The sequence below is a fragment of the Ornithorhynchus anatinus genome, chromosome 2, assembly GCF_004115215.2.
Source record: "Ornithorhynchus anatinus isolate Pmale09 chromosome 2, mOrnAna1.pri.v4, whole genome shotgun sequence".
Classification (NCBI taxonomy): Eukaryota; Metazoa; Chordata; class Mammalia; order Monotremata; family Ornithorhynchidae; genus Ornithorhynchus; species Ornithorhynchus anatinus.
Window position 1 is genome coordinate 54,431,417 of NC_041729.1, and position 23,299 is coordinate 54,454,715.

The 23,299-nt window shown below is 56.2% G+C and overlaps 1 protein-coding gene across 2 annotated transcripts; it reads left to right on the forward strand.

The window, feature by feature from the left end:
* The first annotated feature begins 2,346 nt into the window (after positions 1-2,346).
* CARHSP1 (calcium regulated heat stable protein 1) lies at positions 2,347-21,935 on the forward strand. 2 transcript variants are annotated; one of them, XM_029057943.2, is made up of 4 exons: positions 2,347-2,467; positions 17,406-17,596; positions 20,409-20,531; positions 21,272-21,935. In XM_029057943.2, the coding sequence occupies exons 2-4, from the start codon at positions 17,418-17,420 to the stop codon at positions 21,432-21,434; spliced, it is 465 nt and encodes a 154-aa protein (XP_028913776.1). In that variant the 5' UTR covers positions 2,347-2,467; positions 17,406-17,417; the 3' UTR covers positions 21,435-21,935. The 2 variants fall into 2 exon arrangements, with proteins under 2 accessions (XP_028913776.1, XP_028913775.1); XM_029057942.1 differs by lacking the exons at positions 2,347-2,467; positions 17,406-17,596 and adding an exon at positions 19,997-20,202.
* Positions 21,936-23,299: the final 1,364 nt, after the last annotated feature.

A 23,299-nucleotide genomic window follows, 5' to 3' on the forward strand; every position in this document is an offset into this window, starting at 1 on the left:
CCGGCTCTGCCACTTGTCAGCTGTGTGTCTGTGGGCAAGTCACTTCACTTCTCTGTGCCTCAGTGACCTCAACTATAAAATGGGGATTAACTGTGAGCCTCACGTGGGACAACCTGATTACTCTGTATCTACCCCAGCGCTTAGAACAGTGCTCTTCATATAGTACGGGCTTACCAAATACCAACATTATTATTATTATTATCTGTCACCAGATCGTGTTGGGCCTTCGAGAGAAGCAGAGTGGTCCAGTGGAAAGCACGCTGAACTGGGAGTCAGGCAACTTAATGATAATAATAATAATGATGTTGGTATTTGTTAAGCGCTTACTATGTGCAGAGCACTGTTCTAAGCGCCGGGGTAGACACAGGGGAATCAGGATGTCCCACGTGGGGCTCACAGTCTTAATCCCCATTTTACAGATGAGGTAACTGAGGCACAGGGAAGTGAAGTGACTTGCCCACAGTCACACAGCTGACAAGTGGCAGAGCCGGGATTCGAACCCCTGACCTCTGACTCCAAAGCCCGTGCTCTTTCCACTGAGCCACACTGGCTCTGCTGGGTGAGAGTCACTTTTTCTTCTTATGGTATTCGTTAAGCACCTACTGGCATCGTACGAAGAGCTGGGGTCAGCAGCACAGTGTTTGCACACGGTACGATCTCAATATATACGATTGAATGAAGCCGAACAGGTTGGACGCGGTCCCCGTCCCCCATGGGGCTCACGGTCTCAATCCCCATTTTACAGATGAAGTCACTGAGGCCCAGAGAAGTGAAGTGACTCGCCCAAGGTCACCCAGCGGACAAGTGGCAGAGCCGGGATTAGAACTCAGGTCCTTCTGACTCCCGGGCCCGTGCTCTATCCACTAGGCCAGGCTGTTTCTAACAACCTTTTTGTACTGCCCCATTTCCTCATCATCAACATGAGGATCAAATAAGTTCTTCCTCCTCCTTAGACTGGCAGCCCCATACGGGAAAAGGATTGAGTCTGATCCGAAAGTAGCAGGACTGTGAGCCCCACGGGGGACAACCTGATGACCCTGCAGCTCCCCCAGCGCTCAGAACAGTGCTCGGCACATAGTAGGCGCTTAACAAATCCCAATATCGTTTTTTAAAAAAAGAGAAGCAGCGTGGCTCGGGGGAAAGAGCCCGAGCTGGGGAGTCAGAGGTCATGGGTTCGAATCCCGCCTCCGCCACTTGTCAGCTGTCTGACTGTGGGCAAGGCACTTCACTTCTCGGGGCCACAGTGACCTCATCTGGAAAAGGGGGATGGAGACTGCGAGCCCCATGTGGGACAACCTGATTACCCTGTCACTCCCCCAGCGCTTAGAACAGTGCTTTGCACAGAGTAAGCGCTTAACAAATACCGACGTTATTATTATTATTATTATTACTGGCTCAGTGGAAAGAGCCCAGGCTTGGGAGTCAGAGGTGAAGGGTTCGAATCCCAGCTCTGCCACCCGTCAGCTGTGGGACTGTGGGCGAGTCACTTCACTTCTCTGGGCCTCAGTGACCTCATCTGGAAAATGGGGATGAAGACCGGGAGCCTCACGGGGTACAACCTCATTCCCCTGCATCTGAAGCCAGCGTGGCTTAGTGGAAAGAGCCTGGGCTTAGGAGTCGGAGGTCGTGGGTTCTAATCCCGGTTCTGCCACTGGTCAGCTGTGTGACTGTGGGCAAGTCACTTCTCTTCTCTGTGCCTCAGTGACCTCATCTGTAAAACGGGGATGGAGACTGTGAGCCCTATGTGGGACAACCTGATTACTTTGTATCTCCCCCAGCGCTTAGAACAGTGCTCTGCACATAGGAAGCGCTTAACAAATACCAACATTATTATTAATTATTATTATTATTATTTTAAACCTCCGCTCTAGCCCCACCCCGAGCCTCGTGCTTCGCGCCCCGCCCTCGTGCCCCGATGTCACCGGACCGGCCCCGCCCCCTCCCCCGGCCTCGACCAATCAGCGGCCACGCCACTGCAGACCCCGCCCCTCCACCCGACCCCGCCCCCTTCTCGGGCCACGACCAATCAGGGAACAGATCCGTTCCAGGCCCCGCCCCTCACCGGCCCCCGCCCACTACACGACCCCCGCCCCCCTCCCCGGCCGCGACCAATCAGCGGCCAGATCCATCCCAGGCCCCGCCCCTCCCCGGCCCCGCCCCCTCCCCGGCTCCGCCCCCTCCCCGGTCTCGACCGTTCGGCGGCCAGATCCATCCCCGGCCCCGCCCCTCCCCGGCCCCGCCCCCTCCCCGGTCACGACCAATCGGCGGCCAGATCCATCCCCGGCCACGCCCCCTCCCCGGCCCCGACCAATCCTCGGCGTCCCCGCCCGCTCCTGGGCGTCCCCGCCCCCTCGGCCCCCCGAGCGTTGGGAGCGGGAGCGGAGTTGGAGCGGCTGCGGCGCCGAGCGGAGCCGAGCCGAGCCGAGCCGAGCCGAGCGGAGCGTCTGTCGGCGGGTCCCGGTTGGAGGTGAGCGGGGGCCGCCCGGCCTGCAGCCCCCACTTCTCCTGACCCCCCACTCCTCTATCTCTCCTCTCCTCTCCTCTCCCCTCCCCGCATCCCACCCGGGACCCTGCCCCAGCCGGGACGCTTCCCCACCTTTCCCCACTCGGGACCCTCCCCCATCCTGGACCCTTCCCCACCCTCCTCCGCCCGGGACCCTCCCCCATCCTCTCCGACCTGGGACCCTCCCCCACCCTCCTCCACCCCGGACTCTCCCCCACCCTCCTCCTCCCGGGACCCTCTCTCTCCCACCCCCCTCCACTCGTGGCCCTCCCCCACCCTCCTCCTCCCGGGACCCTCTCTCTCCCACCCCCCTCCACTCGGGACCCTGCCCATCCTCTCCGCCCTGGGACCCTTCCCCACCCTCCTCCACCCGGGACCCTCCCCCACCCCCCACTCGGGACCCTCCCCCATCCTCTCCGACCTGGGACCCTCCCCCACCCTCCTCCACCCCGGACTCTCCCCCACCCTCCTCCTCCCGGGACCCTCTCTCTCCCACCCCCCTCCACTCGTGGCCCTCCCCCACCCTCCTCCTCCCGGGACCCTCTCTCTCCCACCCCCCTCCACTCGGGACCCTGCCCATCCTCTCCGCCCTGGGACCCTTCCCCACCCTCCTCCACCCGGGACCCTCCCCCACCCCCCACTCGGGACCCTCCCCCATCCTCTCCGACCTGGGACCCTCCCCCATCTTCCTCCACCCGGGACCCTCCCCCACCCTCCTCCTCCCGGGACCCTCCCCCACCCGGGACCCCACCCCCCACCCCCCCACTCGGGACCCTCCCCCACCCTCCTCCACCCGGGACCCTCCCCCACCCCCCGCTGGTGACCCTCCCCCAGCCGGGCCCCTCCCCTAACCTCTCCGACCCGGGCCCCCTCCCCCATTGTGGCCGGCCCCCCCGGTGAGGGTCGGGGGTCGGGGGGCTTCATCTGCCTCTCCCACCTGTGTGTCGGCTCGCTGAGGGCAGGGAATGTCCCCGTCTACTGTGCTGAGCGTACTTTCCCCAGCGCTTAGGGCAGTGCTCTGCACACCGTAAGCCCTCATCGAATGAACGGACGCGATCCGGGCCCCTCCGGGGCTTAGGAAATGAATAAATAATTTTTATAATAATGTATTGATAATAAATAAATAAGCCGCCATTTATTTACGCAAATAAATGGCAGCTTCACCTGGGACCGAACCCCTCCCCGAGGCCAAACCTGGCCGCACTAGGGACCGAACAGTAATAATAATCACGGTATTGGTGAAGCGGTTACTGTGTGCCACCCACTCTGCTGAATAGAAATGTTGGTATTTGTTAAGCGCCTGCTCTGGGCCGAGCACTGTTCTAAGCGCCGGGGGAGATACAGGGTCATCAGGTTGTCCCACGTGAGGCTCACAGCTGATCCCCATTTTCCAGATGAGGGACTGAGGCCCAGAGAAGTGAAGTGACTCGCCCACGGTCACACAGCTGACAAGGGGCGGAGCCGGGATTCGAACCCATGACCTCCGACTCCCCACCCCGGGCTCTTTCCGCTGAGCCACGTTTAACGAGCAGATCGGATTGGACGCAGTCCCCGCTCCCAGGCTTAATCCCCATTTTCCAGATGAGGTAACCGAGGCCCAGAGAAGCGAAGTGACTCCTCCGAGGTCACACGGACGAGTGGTCGACGTGGGATCAGAACCCAGGTCCTTCTGACTCCCAGGCCCGTGCCGTATCCACTAGGCCACCCTGCTTTTCTGGAATCCAAGTGGATTATTCAGAGAAGGAAGAGACGGGGCAGGGAGGCCCCTTGGGACTAACCCCCGGAAAACAAGCTGACATGGTAGTCGCGATTATACTAATTAGAATGGTATTTACGTGCTCGCCCTGTGCCAGGGACTGTATCCAGTCACTCCTTCAATAGTATTTATTGAGCGCTTACTATGTGCAGAGCACTGTACCAAGCGCTTGGAATGGACAAGTCGGTAACAGATAGAGACGGTCCCTGCCCTTTGACGGGCTTACGGTCTGATCGGGGGAGACGGACGGACAAGAGCAGTGGCAGTAAATAGGACCGAGGGGGCGAACATCTCATTAAAACAATAGCAGATAAATAGAATCGAGGGGATGAACATCTCATTAACAAAATAAATAGGGTGATGAAAATATGTACAGTTGAGCGGACCAATGCGGTGCGGAGGGGAGGGAGGAGGAGCAGAGGGAAAGGGGGGAAAGGAGGGTTTAGCTGGGGGGAGGTGAAGGGCGGGGGTAGAGGGGGCGCAGAGGGAAAAGGGGGAGCTCAGTCTGGGAAGGCCTCTTGGAGGAGGTGAGCACTGTGCTAACTGTTGGGGTGGATACAAGATAATCAGGTCAGACACAGTCCCCGTCCCACCTGGGGCGCATGGTCTAGAGGGAGGAAGCATTGAGGTAGATGTAATGCCATCAGATCAGCAGGATCACTGAGAACTTCTCCCGGGTGTCAGGCGGTGAGGCTGTGCTTGCCGAGAAGCAGCTTGACCTAGTGGATAGAGCACGGGCCTGGGGGTCCCGAAGGACCTGGGTTCTAATCCTGGCTCTGACACGCGCGTCGGCTGTGTGACCTTGGGCACTTTACTCCTCTGGGCCTCGGTTACCTCATCTGGAAACTGGGGATTAAGATTGTGAGCCCCATGTGCGCCGGCTCCAACCTGATTATCTTGTATCTACCCCAGTTCTTAGTAGTCAAGTAATCAATCCTATTTATTGAGCACGTACTGTGGACAGAGCACTGTACTAAGTGCTTGGGAGAGTACAGTGAGTACAGTGAGAAGCAGCGTGGCTCAGTGGAAGGAGCCCGGGCTTGGGAGTCAGAGGTCATAGGTTCGAATCCCTGCTCTGCCACTTGGCAGCTGTGTGACTGTGGGCAAGTCACTTGACTTCTCTGTGCCTCAGTTCCCTCATCTGTAAAATGGGGATTGAGACCGTGAGCCCCACGTGGGACAACCTGATTACCCTGTGTCTATCCCAGCGCTTAGAACAGTGCTCGGCACATAGTAAGCGCTTAACAAATACCAACATTATTATTATTATTATTATTATTAAATGCCATAAGAAGCAGCGTGGCTCAGTGGATAGAACAAGGGCCTGGAAGTCGGAAGGTCACGGGTTCTGATTCCGTCTCCCGTCTGCGTGTGACCTTAGTTAAGTCGCTTCACTTCTCCGTACCTCGGTTCCCTCATCTGTAAAATGGGGATTGAGGCTGTGAGCCCCAAGTGGGACAGGGACTGTGCCCCACCCGATTTGCTTTTATCCACCCCGGCACTTAGTACAGTGCCTGGCACACGGTAAGCACTTAACAAATACCACAGTTATTATTATTAAAAAAATGCCCAGGATAGGGGGCCAGAGATGGGGAGCCTCACCTCCCAGGGAGGGAGAGAGGAGGAGGAGGCAGCAGGATTTGGGGATAGTGGCGAGGCCCGATTGCCCGTGCCAGGCCTAGGTGGATGAGGATTCATGAGGGCCGGGGTGACCAGGCTGGTGGGGGGTGGGAGGTTTAGACTGTAAACCCGTCAGTGGGCAGGGACTGTATCTGTTGCCGATTTGTCCATTCCAAGCGCTTAGTACGGTGCTCTGCACATAGTAAGCGCTCAATAAATACTATTGAATGAGTGAAAGGGGCATGAGGGGGGAGCCCTGCTAGTAATTCTCCCGCAGCACCCCCAGGGAGCTCCTCTTGCTGTGGCCCTGCCCTGGGGAAGAATCGTTGCCTGCTTGGAAAAGCCCCAGAGCCATCTAGACTCTTAGGTCCCCTAGAATGTTGTGGGCAGGGAATGCATCTGTTTACTGCTGTAATAATAATAATAACGTTGGTATTTGTTAAGCACTTACTATGTGCCGAGCACTGTTCTAAGCGCTGGGGGGAGATACAGGGTAATCAGGTTGTCCCACGTGAGGCTCCCAGTTAATCCCCATTTTACAGATGAGGGAACTGATGCACAGTGAACTGACTTGCCCACAGTCACACAGCTGCCAAGTGGCGGAGCCGGGATTCGAACTCATGACCTCTGACTCCCAAGCCCAGGCGCTTTCCACTGAGCCACGCTGCTTCTCTGTATTCTCCCAAGCACTTAATACAGTGCTCTGCATGCAGTAAGCGCTCAATAAATACGATCGATCGAATCAGTGACTGAATCTAGGGAAGCATCATGGTCTAGTGGAAAGAACACGGGCCTGGGAGTCAGAGGACGTGGGTTCTAATCCCGCCTCTGCCTAGTGTCTGCTGTGTGGGCCTATTTATTTGCTATTGTTTTAATGAGATGTTCTTCCCTTCGATTCTATTTATTGCTATTGTTCTTGTCTGTCCGTCTCCCCCAATTAGACTGAAAGCCCGTCAGAGGGCAGGGACTGTCTCTATCTGTTACCGATCTGTACATTCCAAGTGCTTAGTACAGTGCTCTGCACAGAGTAAGCGCTCAATAAATACTATTGAATGAATGAATGTGGGCAAGTCACTTCACTTTTCTGTGCCTCAGTTACCTCATTTGTAAAATGGAGATTAAGATTGCGAGCCTCAGGTGGGACGGGGACCGATTACCTTGTATCTGCCCCAGTGTTTAGAACGGTGCTCGGCACAGAGTAAGCGCTTAACAAATACCATGATTATTATTACCTCCCAAGGCAGGGCAGGGCCGGGACCTCTCCCCGTGTCCTCGTCCCAGTCCTGGCCCCCAGCTCCTGGTGGCTTTTCCAGAAATGAAGCGATCCCCTCCCATGCAAAAAGGCTCCAGGCTGCTGTAGTAAGAGCAGTGGTGCTAGGATTTGTTGACCTCCCACTGGGTGGAAAGCACTGTCCTAAGCACATTGGAAGAATAAAACAAAGAAGGGACACATTCCCTGGCCACGAGGAACTTATGGCCGAGGAGGACAGGTATTAAAATATTTACAGAGAGAGTCGACTGAGTGAATTAACTGGATGTACGGTTGAATAAATAAATATGTCAAAGTGCTGAGGATGGCTTAAAGAAGTTCCCAAGTGTCAGAAGGACTCAGGGGCTTGTGCCTCCGAGACCGGGTCTGTCTTGGGGAACTGGAAGCCATTCCTTCCCAGCGGTTTCAAACAGATGTTGGGGAAAGGGGTGCCTGGAGAGTCCTAGAGCCCCCAGAAAGGGAAGTCGGGTGGGTCTCACTCCCTGCTCGCCCTCCCGCTGGAGCTGGGTAGACTCTGGTGTCCGTGGGCCTCTGCTGGGGCGGCTCCGTCGACCGGGCAGGGTTGGCGCGACCTGCCCGGGCGCGGTCAGGGACTCCCGGCCTGAGCATCTACTACTGGGATCTGAGTCTCTGCTCTCTGGGGGAGGGCGGGTGGGCTGGGCTGAAGAATTCCCAAACTGGCCTGATCTGGACTGGGACATTTCCCTGAGGATTTTCTCCCTCCCTCCCTCCCTCCGCCCCCCTCAGTTTGGGGCCGGGAGGGGTGCGGTCCTCCCAGGCAGGCCCGGTGCACTGTAAATACTAGTTGGCTCTGTGCGAAACAGTCCCCAAATCTGCCACCGTCTCTGCAGGGCACTTGGTTGAGGTGGTTCTGGGGGCTGCAGACTCTCTCTTCCGTCTTTCTTTTTCCCGTATTTCCTCTCCACAGAACGCCGTGAGCTCGGGGCTGAGGTCTTTGGGGGAAGGAGAGTTGGGAGGTGATCTCGGTGCCAGTGGACCCTCAGTCCAGGGGAGCAGCTGAGGAGCCCAACATACTTTAGGCAAACAGGGCCGGCACGGGCGGGCAGCGGTTGTCCCGAAGATGAGAGCTTGGAGGCCGCACCAAGTCTTGGACCTGTGCCGGGGAAGGGGGATGAGGGGCAGGGCGGCCAGAGAATCCTGAACATGCCAAGAGGGAACTTTGTGGTTTTTCAGCGATTGCCCGAGAAACCCTGTTGACTTCATTTCCTCTGGCCGTGAGGTGGTGTCTGTTGGGTTCTTCTTGCTCTTCTCCCATTAGAGGGTGGTTGGGAACTGAGGTGGGGGATGGGTTGGGGAGAGAGAAGGTGTTGCTCTCTCGGTTCTGCATTCCAGCCCTTGGGGCCCTCTGTTTCCTGGCTCGGGAGCCATCGCTGTCTTTCCCGTCTGTCCCCTCCATGGGAAGGGCTGCTGGGGAGGTGTGGCTTGTCTGAGCAGACCCTGCTACATCCTCCCCAAGGAGGGCTCCCGCTCCCGGGCTCCACATCCGGCATCCTGCCTGGCTCGGGGAACGCAGGGCCCAGAACCCGGCCGCCCCCGCCCCGTGTCGGGATTTAGCCTTAACCCAGGGTGGGTCGGGCACATTTGGCTGGGCTGGAAGGAACCCATTAGGCCCCCTTCCCCTCCAGCCCCCATCCGTCATGGCTTCTCTCTGGCCTCTCTCTGCAGAGTCGCTTTCCCGAGGCTCCTGGAAGATATCCCAGGATACCTCTTCCCCCGATGGGCGGACCAGAAGCGGTGGTCGAGGCAGTTCCCCTGCAGTCTTGTTCTCTGAGGACTTGTTTTCTTTGCCTTTCCCCCACTGCCCTTCGGCCCTTGAGCTAGGAGACCTGTTTTCCCACTTTGGAACCACGCTCTTCCAAGTCCCTTGGGGATTGCTGTTTAGCCCAACACAGGCCGGGCACGTGAACGCAAAAATGCACAATGTGCATGTGCTGACCTCAGGCCCCTGGGGTCTCTCCCACTCCCCGCCCCACCTCCTCCCCTGGCTCTGCCAGACCTTTCTTCTCTCTGTTTCACCGGGACGATTGGGCCGGGGCTGAGGTAGGGATGGCCTATACTTGGCTCTGTTTTCCAGGATGGGACAGACTGTAAACCACGGGTTCCTCCCATCCTGAGCAGAGAGGACTGGTCAGCCAGAGAGTTGAGCGGTGGGAGATTCTCAGAGAGCCTGAGAATAATGGGGCCACAGGCTGCCCAGGCGCAGTTTTCCCTTTGCAGTGAGCCTCCCCCCTCTCTCCTGCTGCTCTCCCTCTTTGCTTCTTCCCCCTCCTCCACTTTTTCCTCCCCACCTTCCTTCACCTCCTCATCCTGCCACCCCCAGTCGCAGCCCTGAGCGGGTAGCGATTTCCCTGATCTCAGCTGGGTCTCCTCCCCGCCCAGCCAGGGCTTCCCTCGGCAAACCAGCTGGATGAGTTTTGCTCTCTTGGCTCTGCCTTGGTGATTTTGGCAGCCTCCCGTGGCAGCCCTGAAAGGCGGCTGTGGGGAGGGGCTGGTGGGACGTGGCCGGAGCTCCGTGCGGAAGAGGAGCGAGAGCGGGAGACTTACTGTCCAAGACCGAGGGGACCCCCAGGGCTTCTGGGCAGACCTGAGCTCCGGGAGGACTGCCCTCTTGCCCGCTGCCCCCATCTCTGGTCACAGAGGGCACCTGAAGGCAGCACTGACCTGGCCAGCTCCCTGCCTTTGTAGGTAAACACGAGGAGGAGCACCTGAGACATTTGGGGGTTCGAGTAATTTGGTATTTGTGCTGGGTGCTGGGGTCAACTAAGATAACGGGGTTGGCCGCTGTCCCTGTCCCAAGTGGGGCTCTCGGGCTGAGGGAGGGAAAGCGGGTGTTTTGGCAGATGAGGAAACTGAGGCACAGAGAGGTGGTGAGATTTGTGCCAGGTCATCCCGCAGGCAAGTGACGGAGCGGAGACCAGAACGGGGATCTCTCGATTGCCGGTTCTGAGGCCACACTGCTTCCCTTTGGCTCCCGTGGGGCAGATCAGGTTCTGCGGGGCGGCCAGTTTTCTACGTTCAGTAGGCGTTCAGTAAGTACTACCGAGTAATAGTTTAAGCTCTTTGTGGGTAGAGAATAGAACTCGTGCTTAGTATGTGCACTGCACCCGGGGGTGCTCAATAAATCCCATTTCTGCTACCTGATCCATGGAAGCTCTGGGGGGCCAAGAGGAAACTGGAATCCCTCAGGGATCCAATTGATTGATTGATTGATTGGCATTGCCTCTGGGGTCCAGCTCTGGTCGCAGAGGTCCAGCCTGAATGTGCGCACAATCAGTGACATTTTTTGAACACTTGTCTGTCTCTCTATATATTTATATATATTTATACAGACAGTCCTTTGTATGTGAAAAAGACCCCACTGTTGGTGAGCACAGTATAGCTGTAAAGGCCAGTGTGAGAACCACAGTCTAGGACACATTGAGTACACAAAAAGCTATACATTGGTGTGTTTTCATGCTTAATGTTTGCAGTACCTGGTGTGGGTTTTGGGTTTTTTTTGCCTCCTTGTCTGTCTTTCCTTAGGAAATTTTTGCTTGAAATGAAAGGCTGCATTTTTAGTAAGAAGTACCCCCGGCTAGCCTATCCTCACCAACTTGACTCTTAATTTTCAGCTGGTACTTTTTTTTTTTTAATGGGTCCCTAAAAAGTTTCTTCTGCTCTACTGTTAGGCCCTGAACTAAGTGCTTGGGAGCAACAGTAACAAAACATAAGTTCCCTGCCCGCAATCTCACGGGAAGAGATGGACCAAAATGTATTTACCGGTAGTGAAAGCTGGAAGGAGAACAAATATAAAGCAAGAGGCAATACAAACCCATTAGGACAGAACAGCTGAACAAATAATTGGCTGTACATATAAATACTGTTAATTAAAAATGCTACAGAAGTATACCAATGCTGAGGAAAGGAATAAAGTACGCGAGTACTAAGGTGAGGGTTAGGCTGACATGACTAGGATATTGTAAATCAATCAATTAGTGGAATTGAGCGCTTAATATGTTCACAGCACTGTTCTAATCACTTGAGCGCTGGGAGTTGGGAGACCTGGGTTCTAAACCAGGCTCCACCCTGTCTGCTGTTTGACCTTGGGCAAAACATTTAATTTTCCTGGGCCCCATTTTCTTCGTCAGTAAAATGGGAATTAAATACCTGTTGATTTCTCCCTCCCTCCTCCTCTCCCAAAGGGGACAGGGATGGTGTCCGATCTGATTATATCCTATCTACCCTACCGCTTAGCACAATGCTTGGCACGTAGTCAGTGCTTAACACAACCCACCATTATTGAGAAGGGATTTTAGGAAGGCTTTAAAGAGGGAAAGAACTGTGGTCTGGAGGTTTTGGAATATGGGAAATTTCCAGATTGGGGGAACAGTGGAAATGAGGGGTCAGAAGTGGAAGAGTTGAGAGCGAGCTGCAGCTAGAAGGTGAATTTTGGAGGAGCAAAGGGGGTGTTAACTGAGGAGGCTTAACCCGGTTAAGTGTTCTTTTCCCCTGGCTCTCCTCTCTGCGTACTTATGCACTTGGATCTCTACCCTGTAAGCACTCCTCCAGTGCTTACAATTCACCCCTCCAGCCACGCAGCACTCATGTTCTAATCTGCGATTTACGTATTTATAATAGTCTCACCCTCTAGACCGTCTCTACAAACTCTGTTGTACTCTCCCAAGTGCTTAGGAGACTGCACAAGGTAAGCGTTCAGTAAATACCACTGAATGATGGAGGGTTGAGTGAACAGGGCTCTCGAGCACGGTGGAGGTTGCCGGTGGAGAGACTTGAAAGTAACGGTGAGCGCTTCCCTCGTGGTGAGGAGGAAATCTCAGAGAGGTTGAGCAGTTTGCTCAAATTGACTCAAAGGGAATGGAGTTCCATCACTTCGCCGCAGAATGTCACAGGATGCCTGGGCTCTATGAGCCCATGTGGCAGGGGGGTCATCCTGTCCAAAAGGAGGAAGAGGACCTCTGGAGTCGGCCCTCGAGTTAGGGATCAGGGAGGGGGGATCCTGGGTCCTGGAGTCAGAAATGGGGGGAACCTGGACCCTGGAGTTAATGATGGAGGATTTTGGGTTCTGCAGTCAGGGTTGGGGGATCCCAGGCCCTGGATTCAGGGACGGGGGGATTCCCGTTCCTAGAGTCAGGGATGGGGGGAATCGCACGCCCTGGGGTCAGTGAAGTGGGGCGGGGACCCTGGCGCAGACTGGGCCAGATCTGGGAGATGTTTCCCCATGGCTTATCTCAGTGAAGAGAATTGAGGGGTGGGAGTGGTGGAGGGAATAGGGGAAGGGCCTGAGTTTTGGGAGAGGCTGCTGAGAGAGCACAGAGGAAGGGAAGGGTTGTGAGGTTTGTTCTGGAGGAGAGGAATTCAGTAAGCGCTTACTCGGTTTCAAGCACTGAGCTAAGTGCATTGGTAGGTGTAAGATAATTATATCGGACACATCCCTTGTCCCACATGAGGCTTACAGTTTAACAGGGAGAGAGTACATGGGTTTAATCCCTGTTTTACAGATGAGGACTCCGAGGCAAAGAGAAGTTAAGGGACTTTCTCAAGGCCAAACAGCAGGCGGGTGGGAGAGCCCCAGTCTCCTGATTCCAGGTTCTGAGTTCTGTTCCCCAGACCCTGCCACCTCCACACTGCTAATAATAATGTTGGTATTTTTCTAGCGCTTACTATGTGCAGAGAGCACCGTTCTAAGCGCTGGGGTGGATACAGGGTCATCAGGTGGTCCCACGTGTTACAGATGAGGTAACTGAGGCACAGAGAAGTGAAGTGACTTGCCCACAGTCACCCAGCTGACAGATGGCAGAGTCGGGATGGCTAAATCCGGGGGAAGCTGGGTAGGAGCCCCTGTGGGGACAGGAGCCAGTCCGGGAGAGAAAAGTGCTGTTGTCCAGGGAGGTGGTGGCTTCCAGCATGTCCAAGAGGTCAGAGGTGGCCCATGATAATTTCCCCGGGAGGGTGGACTGTTTGGACTCCCCTCTGCTCCCAGTTCCAGGAATTTTCCCTAAGGGTCTGCCCTCCCCAAGGGAGCAGAGGTGGGCGTGGGGGGCGAAGGGGGTGCTCCTTTCCGGAGCCTCAGGAAGGAGACCCGACCCCCGCCCCGCTCATCCTGCCCCTCCCCTTTGCCCCGTGTCGCCCCTCTTCCTTCCCCCTGCTCAGGGATGCCACGTCAGCATTGGAGAGCGGAGCTAGCTTTGGTGCTAACTGGAGCATTGGTAATCCCACAGCGGTGCATTGTGAGCCGGGACAATGAGGCTTAAAGGCAGATTAGCTTGGGTCCGAAAGAAATCGGGCACCGGGGACAGGAAGAATTGAATTTGACGGTTGCACGGCACTTCAGGCCTGCCACTGAATGAGGCCTCTCCCCCATCCTTACTCTGGAGAGACTCTGAGGTCAAAGGAGGGGCCTAAGCCCGGGTGGAGGGGTGGGCAAGGGGATTGACTCAAGGGCAAGGTGGACATGCTGATGCCCGGGTTACCAAGTGGGTGCTGTGTCCGTGGCGCCTAAGTGGCCTGGTTTGGGGCCCGCCCTGGGCCCATCCGGGACAGAAGTGGAACCAGTGGCCCCAAGTTCCCTGATGCGCCTTGGAAAAGCAGTGTAGCCAGGGGACTCGCCAAGTTGGAAGCTCCTTGAGGGCGGGACTGACTCTTTACTAACTCTCCTGAGCGCTAAGTACAGCGCTCAGGCGATGAGGGTGTGTGAGCTGGAAGACTGGAGCCGGACTGGAGCAGTAAAGGATGAAGCCTCCACTGGACTGGGGGACGGGGAGTCTGCCCTGGCCCTGACACCCCTGACCTGGCTTTGTCCTGTTGGATCGGGCCCACGGAGATGCCCCCTTACTGCCCCGGGCCACTGGTCCCAGGCTTTGCAGGCTCTGGTTTGCCGGGATGCGGGTGAGGTGCCTCTGGGGGTCCGGAGGGGCCGACGGCATCTGCTGGGGGTGGAGGAGGATGAGGAGGAGGCAGGCAGCTCGGGGAGGGGGAACGGCTCGCCTAGGGACTCAGGACCGGCACTGGTAGGGCTGGGGAGCTCCCCACTTTTTGCAGCAGGTGAGTGGCCTGGGAGTCAGAAGGTCATGCGTTCTAACCCCGGCTCTGCCACGTATCTGCTGTGTGACCCTGGGCATGTCTCACTTCCCCGTGCCTCAGTTACCTCATCTGTAAAATGGGAAGTGACACCGAGCCCCACGTATCCCACCTGATTTGCTTGTATCCACCCCAGCGCTCAGTACAGTGCTCGGCACATAGTAAGTGCTTAAATACCATTACTATTATCTGCGCTTCTTTGGCCCAACTATAGTTCTGCTCTCCTCTCCTGCCGACAAGGCACCATCTCCATTTCGGGGGGCCGTGGCTGTTAGAGGGGTAGATTCCTGCTTCCTCTGTCTCCTCGTCCCCCTTGCTTCCTGGGCCTCTGGGGGCATTCGGAGCCCCTCCTCCCGGGTCGGGGAGGGGTGAGGGGAGCAGAGAGGCCTGCTGCGGGCCAGGGCGGGGAGGCCTCATGGCTACTGGGAGCATAAATGTGTCTGTGCCCCCTGGCAGCGGAGAGATGGAAGGCACCCCCTCGCCAGACTGGGGCACCGGCCTGGGAGTGGGTAGGGAACCCCAGGGACTCGGCCCCAGCTCCGGGATTCCTGCCCCAAAGCGCCGTTATTGTTGTCACTAGTTAACGCTGGTCTAGATGGAGCACTTCCTGTGTGCCCCATCACTGGCCTTTGGGCCAGCGTAGACATTATGGTATTCATTAAGCACTGACTGTGTGCCAAGCGTTGTACTAAGTGCTGGTGTGGATACAAGTAAAGCGGGTTGGACTCGGTCCCCATCCCCTGTGGGGCTCACAGTCTCAATCCCCATTTTACAGATGAGGTCCCCGAGGCCCATTGAAGTGACTTACCCAAGGTCCCACAGCAGACAAGGGGCGGAGCCGAGATTAGAACCCATGACCCCCAGGCCCGTTCTTTATCCACTAGGCCATTCTGCTTCAACACTCCCATTACACTCCTATCACCCTGCACAGGGCTCTGTGAGGGACGGAGAGTGGGTATCTCGTCCCCATTTTACAGATAAAGGAAGCTCATACACAGAGAGGTTGAGTGACCTGCCCAAGGTCTCCAGATAGCTAGGAGCAGAGCTGGGAAGGGAACCCGGGTCTCCAGATGTCTAGCAAATCCTCTTTCCAGTAGGAGGGAGGTCCCTCCGGTGGGGATTTGTCGAGGGCTTTCACTGTTTCCCAAGTGCTTTCTTGTCGACGGTTGCATTAGGCTCTCAACGCGTGAAGCGGCGTGGGCTAGTGGAAAGGGTGTGGATCTGGGACCCAGAGGACGTGGGTTCTAATCCCACCTCTGCCACCTGTCTGCTCTGTGCCCTCGGGCAAGTCGCTTCACTTCTCTGTGCCTCAGTTACCTCATCTGGAAAATGGGGATCAAGAATGTGAGCCCCGTGTGGGACGGGGATTGTGTTCAACCTGATGACCTTGTATCTACCCCAGCGTTTAGAAAAGTGCTTAGCACATAGTAAACACTTAAACACCACAATTATTATTATTACCAAGATTGCGTTCCCCACGTACCCCGATGCTTTGTGCAATGCTTGGCATATAGTAAGCACTTAAGTACCGCAGTTATCATTATTATTATCATTATTATGATCTCTGGAAAGTAGGAGGGAGCACGTATGCTTGATTCTCCTAAAACATGGGGGTCCACAGGGCTCAGGGAGCCCTATGCTCAGGGAGACCCTCTAAACTGGAAGCTCATTGTGGGCAGGGAATGTGTCTGTTTATTGTTCTATTGTTCTCTCCCAAGCGCTAATACAGTGCTCTGCACATAATAAGCGCTCAATAAATACGATTGGATGAATGAATGAATGGCCTGCCTTTGCCCAGCCCCACCCACCAGTCCGCAACGGTTACAGCAATAGTAATGATGGTATTTAAGTGCCTACTATGTGCCAGACACTGTTTTAAGCGCCGGGATAGAGACGAGGTAATCAGGTTGGACACAGTCCAAGTCCCACATGGGGCTCATCGTCTTAATCCCCATTTTACAGGTGAGGTAACTAAGGCACGAGAAGTGAAGTGACTCACCCAAGGTCACACAGGAGACAAGTGGCAGAGCCAGGATCGGCACCCATGATCTTTTGACTCTCAGGCCCGTGCTCTATCCATTTGGCCAAGCTGTGTCACACTGTCGCCTTTGGGATAATAATAATAATAATAATGGCATTTGTTAAGCCCTTACTATGTGCAGAGCACTGTTCTAAGCGCTGGGGTAGACACAGGGGAATCAGGTTGTCCCACGTGGGGCTCACAGTCTTAATCCCCATTTGACAGATGAGGGAACTGAGGCACAGAGAAGTGAAGTGACTTGCCCACAGTCACACAGCTGCCAAATGGCAGAGCCGGGATTCGAACCCATGACCTCTGACTCCTAAACCCGTGCTCTTTCCACTGAGCCACGCTCCTTCTCCATAATAATTGTGGTATTTGTTAAGAACTTACTATATTACAGGCACTGTACTAAGCGCTGGGGTGGATACAAGCAAATCAGGTTGGACACGGTCCCTGTCCCACACAGGGCTCACAGTCTTCATCCCCATTTTACAGATGAGGTAACTGAGGCACAGAGAAATGAAGTGGCTTGTCCAAGGCCATTCATTCAATAGTATTTATTGAGCGTTTACTATGTGCAGAGCACTGTACTAAGCGCTTGGGATGTACAAATTGGCAACAGATAGAGATTGGCAACAGATAGATTGGCAACAGATAGCCTTGCCTATTGACGGGCTCACAGTCTAATCGGGGAAGACAGACAAAAACAATAGCAATAAATAGAATCAAGGGGATGGACATCTCATTAAAACAGTAGCAAATAAATAGAATCAAGGGGATGGACATCTCATTAAAACAATAGCAATAAATAGAATCAAGGTGATGTACAGCAGGCAAGTGAAGGAATGGGGATTAGAACCTTCTCTGGGCCTCAGTTCCCTCATCTGTAAAATGGGGATTAAGACTTGTGAGCCTCACGTGGGACAGCGTGCTCTGCACGTAGTAAGCACTTAACAAACACCAACATCATTATTATTATTATGACCTTCTGACTCCCAGAGAGCAAGCTCCAGGGGATGCTGGGGCTCGGGGTGTGGTCACTCTTGGGTTCAGCCTCTTGGCCCTCCTCCTTGTCCTCCTCTTTCTCCTCCCGCGGGAGCCACAGGGGGTTTGTCCCCTTCTCCTGTCTCCGCAGGTCAGCCGAGCCATGTCGTCGTCCGAGGCCCCGACGCCCTCCGAGGCTCCCACGACCCCTCCGCCCCCCACCTGTCCGGCTTCCCTCCACCTGCCGGAAGCCCACCGCGGCAGGGAGCGGTCCCCGTCCCCGTTGCGAGGCTACCTCATCCCCAGCCCCCTGCCCACCAGGCGCACCAGGACCTTCTCAGCGTGAGCCGGGTTTCTTGGGGGTGGCGGGGACCCGGGCGGGGGTGGGACGGTCAGGGGTGGCAGCCCTTCTCCCGACTCCACGACTTGTCTGCCCTGTGACCTTGTGGCAAGCCACGTCACTTCTCTGGGCCTCAGTTACCTCACCTGTATAATGGGGATAGAGACTGTGAACCCCACATGGGACAGCGACTGTGTCCGACTCGATTTGCTTGGATCCATCCCAGCGCTCAGTGCAGCACCTGGAACATAGTAAGCGCTTAACAAATACCATCGTTATTCATTCGTTCAAATCTTATTTATTGAGTGCTTACTGTGTGCAGAGCACTGGACTAAGCTCTTGGGAGAGAGTATTATTACGGGAAGCAGCGCGGCTCATTGGAAAGAGCCTGGGCTTCGGAGTCAGAGGTCATGAGTTCGATTCCCGGCTCTGCCACTTGTCAGCTGTGTGACTGTGGGCAAGTCACTTCACTTCTCTGTGCCTCAGTAACCTCATCTGTAAAATGGAGATTAACTGTGAGCCTCACGTGGGACAACCTGATTTACCCCTGTATCTACCCCAGCGCTTAGAACAGTGCCCTGCACATAGTAAGCGATTAACAAATACCAACATTATTACAGCCGGCTCCCACTCGAAGTGTTAGTGTCCCTCCATTAGAGCTGCGCTCCAGGTCAGTGGAGGAAAGTGGGGGTGTCCGGGATCCCATGGGGATGGCACATAGCTAGTAGCCCCATTTCCTATTTGAAGAACGTGGGACGGTGAGATGGCCCCGTTCCCTTGTCCAGGCCGCGTGCCAGGCTGCTCCTAATCTGCCCGACCGAGAACAATTTGTCACGTGTTGGAGGTTTTGGGGAGTGCCGGCTGGGACCAAATCCGGCTTCTGTCCGTGCCCAGGGAGCGGAAGCAGCCTGGCAGGCGGCTGCAGTACCTGGGGGTGGGAGGGGCCCCGTAGGAAAGAATGTGGACTCCCTGACTAAGGCCACTGCCCTTGGGCTGGACCCCGGGTGATCCACAACCCCATTTACACCACAACTCCCGTCTTCTCCCGGCCCCCGAGCGGGGAAGGGGGGAGTCTGCCGGGCCCGAGCCGCCCAGCATTCTCTGGCAGCTGCCCTCTGCCTTATTGAACCTAGGTGCCCAAGGTCACAGAGGGTGGGCAGGTGGGGGAAGGGAGGGTTCTCAGTCTGGAGACTGGACAATCCTCAAACTGGGTAATGGAGCTGGGGTAAGCGGGATGCCCTTCATCACGGGCACAGACCAGTTTTCTCTGTCCCTCGCCCCGCGGGCGGGCAGAACCAAGCTGGAGGGGCTCAGGAGAGAAACCCTCTGGCTCTGCGGCAGGGCTGGTTGAGAGTTTCCACCTCCCGGTCCTTCCTTGCCTTCCTCTGGCCCTGGCCTGGTGGGGAAGGAGCCGCTTGGCCCTCTTGATGATGACCGATGATCGTGGTATCGGTTAAGCGCGTACTATATGCCAGGCATTGATCTAAGCACTGGGGTACATGGAAGCTAATCGGGTCGAACACAACCCTGGCCCATATGGGACTCTCAGTCCTAATCCCCGTTTTACAGATGAGGTAACTGAGGCCCGGTGAAGTGACTGGTCCAAAGTCAGACAGCAGACGCACGGCAGAGCCGGGATCAGAACCCAGGCCCTTCTGACTCCCAGGCCCGGGATATATCCACTAGGCCACGCTGCTTCTCACTCTTGCCCGGGGCCTTCAGCTAACCGTGGGTCTGAGCGTGCCCGGCCTCTGCCCTTCGCTCCGGCCGGACTCGGAGGCTGCACCGGCTGGGGTAATGCTGAGCTGAAAAGCCAGGCGACATCCCCCGACACTTCTCCGGTCTGCCGCCGCCCCTCACGGTGTCTAACATCCGGTATTGCCGAGTGGCCACCCCAATCGGGCCCTCATTCCCAGTCCCTTCCCCCTCCTTCGCTCCGGAGAAAGCCGGTTCCTCCTCTGCAGCCCCATGCCCCGCCTCCCACCCCCAGCTCCTGTCCCAGTCTCTGCTTCTCTGATCCAGGAATGGGTCTCTCCAGTCAAACGGAGGTAGTGACCCTGGTCACCCTTCCCCACTTCCCAGCCTCCGGGCCCCCCCCGTTGCAGCGCCACCTTCTAGACTCTTTTCTGAGCGAGCAGGGGGGACCAGGTGGGTGAGCGCCGGCCAAGGCCCAGACCGGAAGATAATAGGTGACAAGTAGGTTCTTAGGGCGGAGGCTGTTGTAGGCCCGGCCAGGCCAAGTGGTTTGGTGGTAGAATTCCCACCAGCCGTGCTGGCTCAGGCCCACCTGGGCAGAACACACCTGCCCTGCCCCACCTCCCCTCTTCACCCATCCCCCCCGGGGTTGGACTTGCCGGAGCTTGAGCCTCAGAGCCGCCCCGGGCTAGAGCCCGCTGCCCAACTCAGCCGATTATGACATGGTTGTCGTGGCCCAGGGAGGTCATAATCTACTGCGGCCGGTGGCTGGGATCAGTGCCCGGGGCCGGTCCAGTGGTACCGTGGGGGCCGAGAGAGACCCAGAGTCTGGCCCACCGGGGCCAGAAGTCCACCTAGGGGACCTGCCCACACGGTTTGGGCTTTCCATGGCTACAGAAAGGAAAAGAAAGAGGTAAAGGCGGAAGGTCTGGGAGCGGACAGCCCCCGCTCCCCAACGCTCACACCCCACCCCTCTCGTAAGCCGGGGATAATTCCCCGGGACAGTTCCGCTCCAGGTCCTGGGGGAGAAGCGTGGCCTCGGTTGGGCCTGTAGGATCTCCGAGCCCCAGCTGCCCTGCGTCCAGTAGCCCACCTTATTTCCTCCTCCTCCTCCTCTAGCACCGTGCGAGCATCCGAGGGTCCTGTCTACAAAGGGGTCTGCAAGTGCTTCTGCCGCTCCAAGGGCCACGGCTTCATCACGCCCGCCGACGGAGGCCCAGACATCTTCCTTCACATCTCTGAGTAAGTGCCACCGCCGTCTACCACCGTTATGGGGCCGTCCAGACCCCGGACCCCCAGGGTCCCGGGCGCGGGGTAGAGTGAGCCCTTGGAGTAAGGCAGCGTGGCCCTCGTCTCTCCCCGGGCACGGTGCACCCAGGATGCACAGAGGGCTCCCCCATACCTGCAACCTGGGCATGATGCCACCGACTCCGCAGGGGTAGATGAGACCGGCTGTAATCGATCAGAGCACCGTGTGCCGAGCACTGAGAGGACGGCAAGGCCGACAACGCTCTGCACCACTCCTCTGTGTTGAGCAGAGCCTCTTGACCTCCACCCTGGGGGGGGGTCATGTGGCCTGGTCACCTCCAATAGGGGCTGGTCACACGTGGCCATCTTGTCCAATGCTGGCTGGTGTGACTGCAGTGTCCCTGAGGTCAGGTCAGACCCTTCCCTCCGACCCCTGCACTTTAACAGGCCCCCTCCCCGGCCATCGTCGTGGTGCTGGTGTGATAATCCCCTCCCTTCCCATCTGGGTCCGGCCCCCAAGCTAAAGCGTCGAGCTCCTTGGCCGCTCGGCCCTGCTAATAATTTGGGGAAATAGCGTTGCCCCAGTTGCTCCTGGGATCCCATCAGTAATGGTGCACGCACCGACCTCAAAAGCCCCAGCCTCCCCGGCTCCACCTGGCCTTCTGCCCAGCCCAGGCCAAGGGGGCCACCGGCTGGGAGCTGCTGTCGAGCGACCGCCGTCTCTGTCCCCACAGCGTGGAAGGGGAGTACGTCCCGGTGGAGGGAGACGAAGTGACCTATAAGATGTGCTCCATTCCCCCGAAGAACGAGAAGCTGCAGGCGGTGGAGGTAGTCATCACCCACCTGGTACCTGGGACCAAGCACGAGACCTGGTCCGGCCGGGTCATCAGCTCCTAGGAGCCCTGGCCCCGGGCCCAGCACCCTGGAGGACATGGGGGGAGGGAGAAAGGGAGGGTGGGGAGGGGGGTGGGGGGCCTCGGCGTGGTCCATGACACATGCTGAGGGTCCTGCAGCGGAGGGAGCAGGGAAGGGGAAATCCGGGCCCCCCGTCAGGGCGGGGAGCCCCGCCTCTGGGCCGCGAGGACCGACTCCCGCCGCCCGACTCTGGAACTCGGCGGGTGCCCTCGCCGATGACAGTGCCGATGGGCTCATCGCGTCAATGAAGAATATCCCTCGCCTCTAGGGGAACGCTCTCATGTCCCTGGGTCAGCGTGCGACACCTGGCCGTCTGCCTCCTCAAACTTTTTCTTGGGCTCCGGCACTCTTAGGCTCCCCACCCCTCCTCCGCCTGCTCTTTACCGGTTGCTGGAAGGGCGACTACTAGCCAGAGACTGGTGGGCCCCAGCCAGGCAGGCAAGGCAAGTTGAAGGCTGGGAAATAAACATCTGTGAAATTCTACATCGTTTACTGTTGGTGCCTTTCTCTGCGGGAAGGGGTTACTCTGCAAGGCCCTGGGGATAGGAGACAGAGAAGTTTCCAGAAGGTGAGTGAGTAGGCTCTGGTCAACCTTTCAAGAGAAGCCTGAGCACTACTTTGCACCCTTGTGACCCGCTGGTGGGGACAGTCGCCCTAATCCATCCCTCCACGGTTCCAAGCTTCCAGACGGATCCAGGTTTGGCACTCACTACAACCAACTTCCTCCTGCTGTCTTCCCTTCTGCCCCCCGAATAACTTCTGGGCAACTCAAGCCAAGTTTTATGCTTTTCAACTTCTTTTCACCTAAATACTCCCCAGCTGTAGTCTTGAATAAGCCACTTGACTTAGGCTGATTTCTGTTTTTCCTCTCTCCTTCTCAACAACCCTGGTATGAAAAGTATTTAAGAAGAGAGTGAATTTTCTAAGTTATCTTTGCAGTGGAGATGGTAGTTGGCTTTGACGAAGTGAAAGACCCAAATCCCTGTTTTAATTAATTTTATTTGAGCTTTTAAAGCGGTACCCTTAAATCAGCTGTTACTGCGGGTGAGCTTGACCTGTAGTAATAAATGGACCTTTTCATTTTTCCTTTGAAATAATCAGTCTATTACCCTAAAATAAACAGGATACATGCACAAAGTTTTGAAAAGTTTGAGTAGCTCTAGACAGGGTGTAAAGACAGTGAATCTTATCTGCTGACAATTTTTGGCTCAGTTTTTTTATATTCACCAAATGCTTGTAAAATTGAGAGAAATTCCAGGTGTTTTGGGAACTGCCTATTAGAGGGGGGCTGAAGCCTAGGGAAGAGTAAAACTAATGCGTTAAAATGGATACTGCATGTAGATGTGTGGCTGATTTCAAAGCTAATGTAGTCTGCGTGTGTACAATTGCATGCTTTTAAGTTGGTTTCTGATATGTGCTGAATCACCCTGCGGAGAGGCTGTGACACTGTCGAGGTGAAGCAGCAACAGCTAGCAGGGCAAGAACTCCCATCCCATGGCAAGTTTCCTAATCTGAGTAACACATTCCGACGGCGTTTTGGTAATAGTGTGACTGTCCTTTATTTTCCTTACATTGACTGGTCTCTCCTAGACAAGTTTGGAGGGTGAAGTGTGGCGTAATAATCTTGGTGGTAGAATGCTGTGGACTTAATCAATTTTGAATAAACCCTGTGTTCTGACATCTCAGGGAACTGGATTTTATGTTTGGTTTGAAGAACCTTTGAGGAATCTGAATTCTCATTTCCCTGTGCTTTCGAGAGAAGCTGCATTTCTGTTTCTATTTAAGATGGAAGGGACCTGCCTCACCCCATGGTGAAGCTGGCTGGCCAATCTTGGGCCAAAGGCATT

Coding starts and splice junctions, on each gene's coding strand:
- CARHSP1 (XM_029057942.1), top strand. CDS start 20,012: ATGGTTGTCGTGGCCCAGGGAGGTCATAATCTACTGCGGCCGGTGGCT. Junction 20,203..20,408: donor ACAGAAAGGAAAAGAAAGAG/GTAAAGGCGGAA, acceptor CTCCTCCTCTAG/CACCGTGCGAGCATCCGAGG. Junction 20,532..21,271: donor ATCTTCCTTCACATCTCTGA/GTAAGTGCCACC, acceptor CTGTCCCCACAG/CGTGGAAGGGGAGTACGTCC.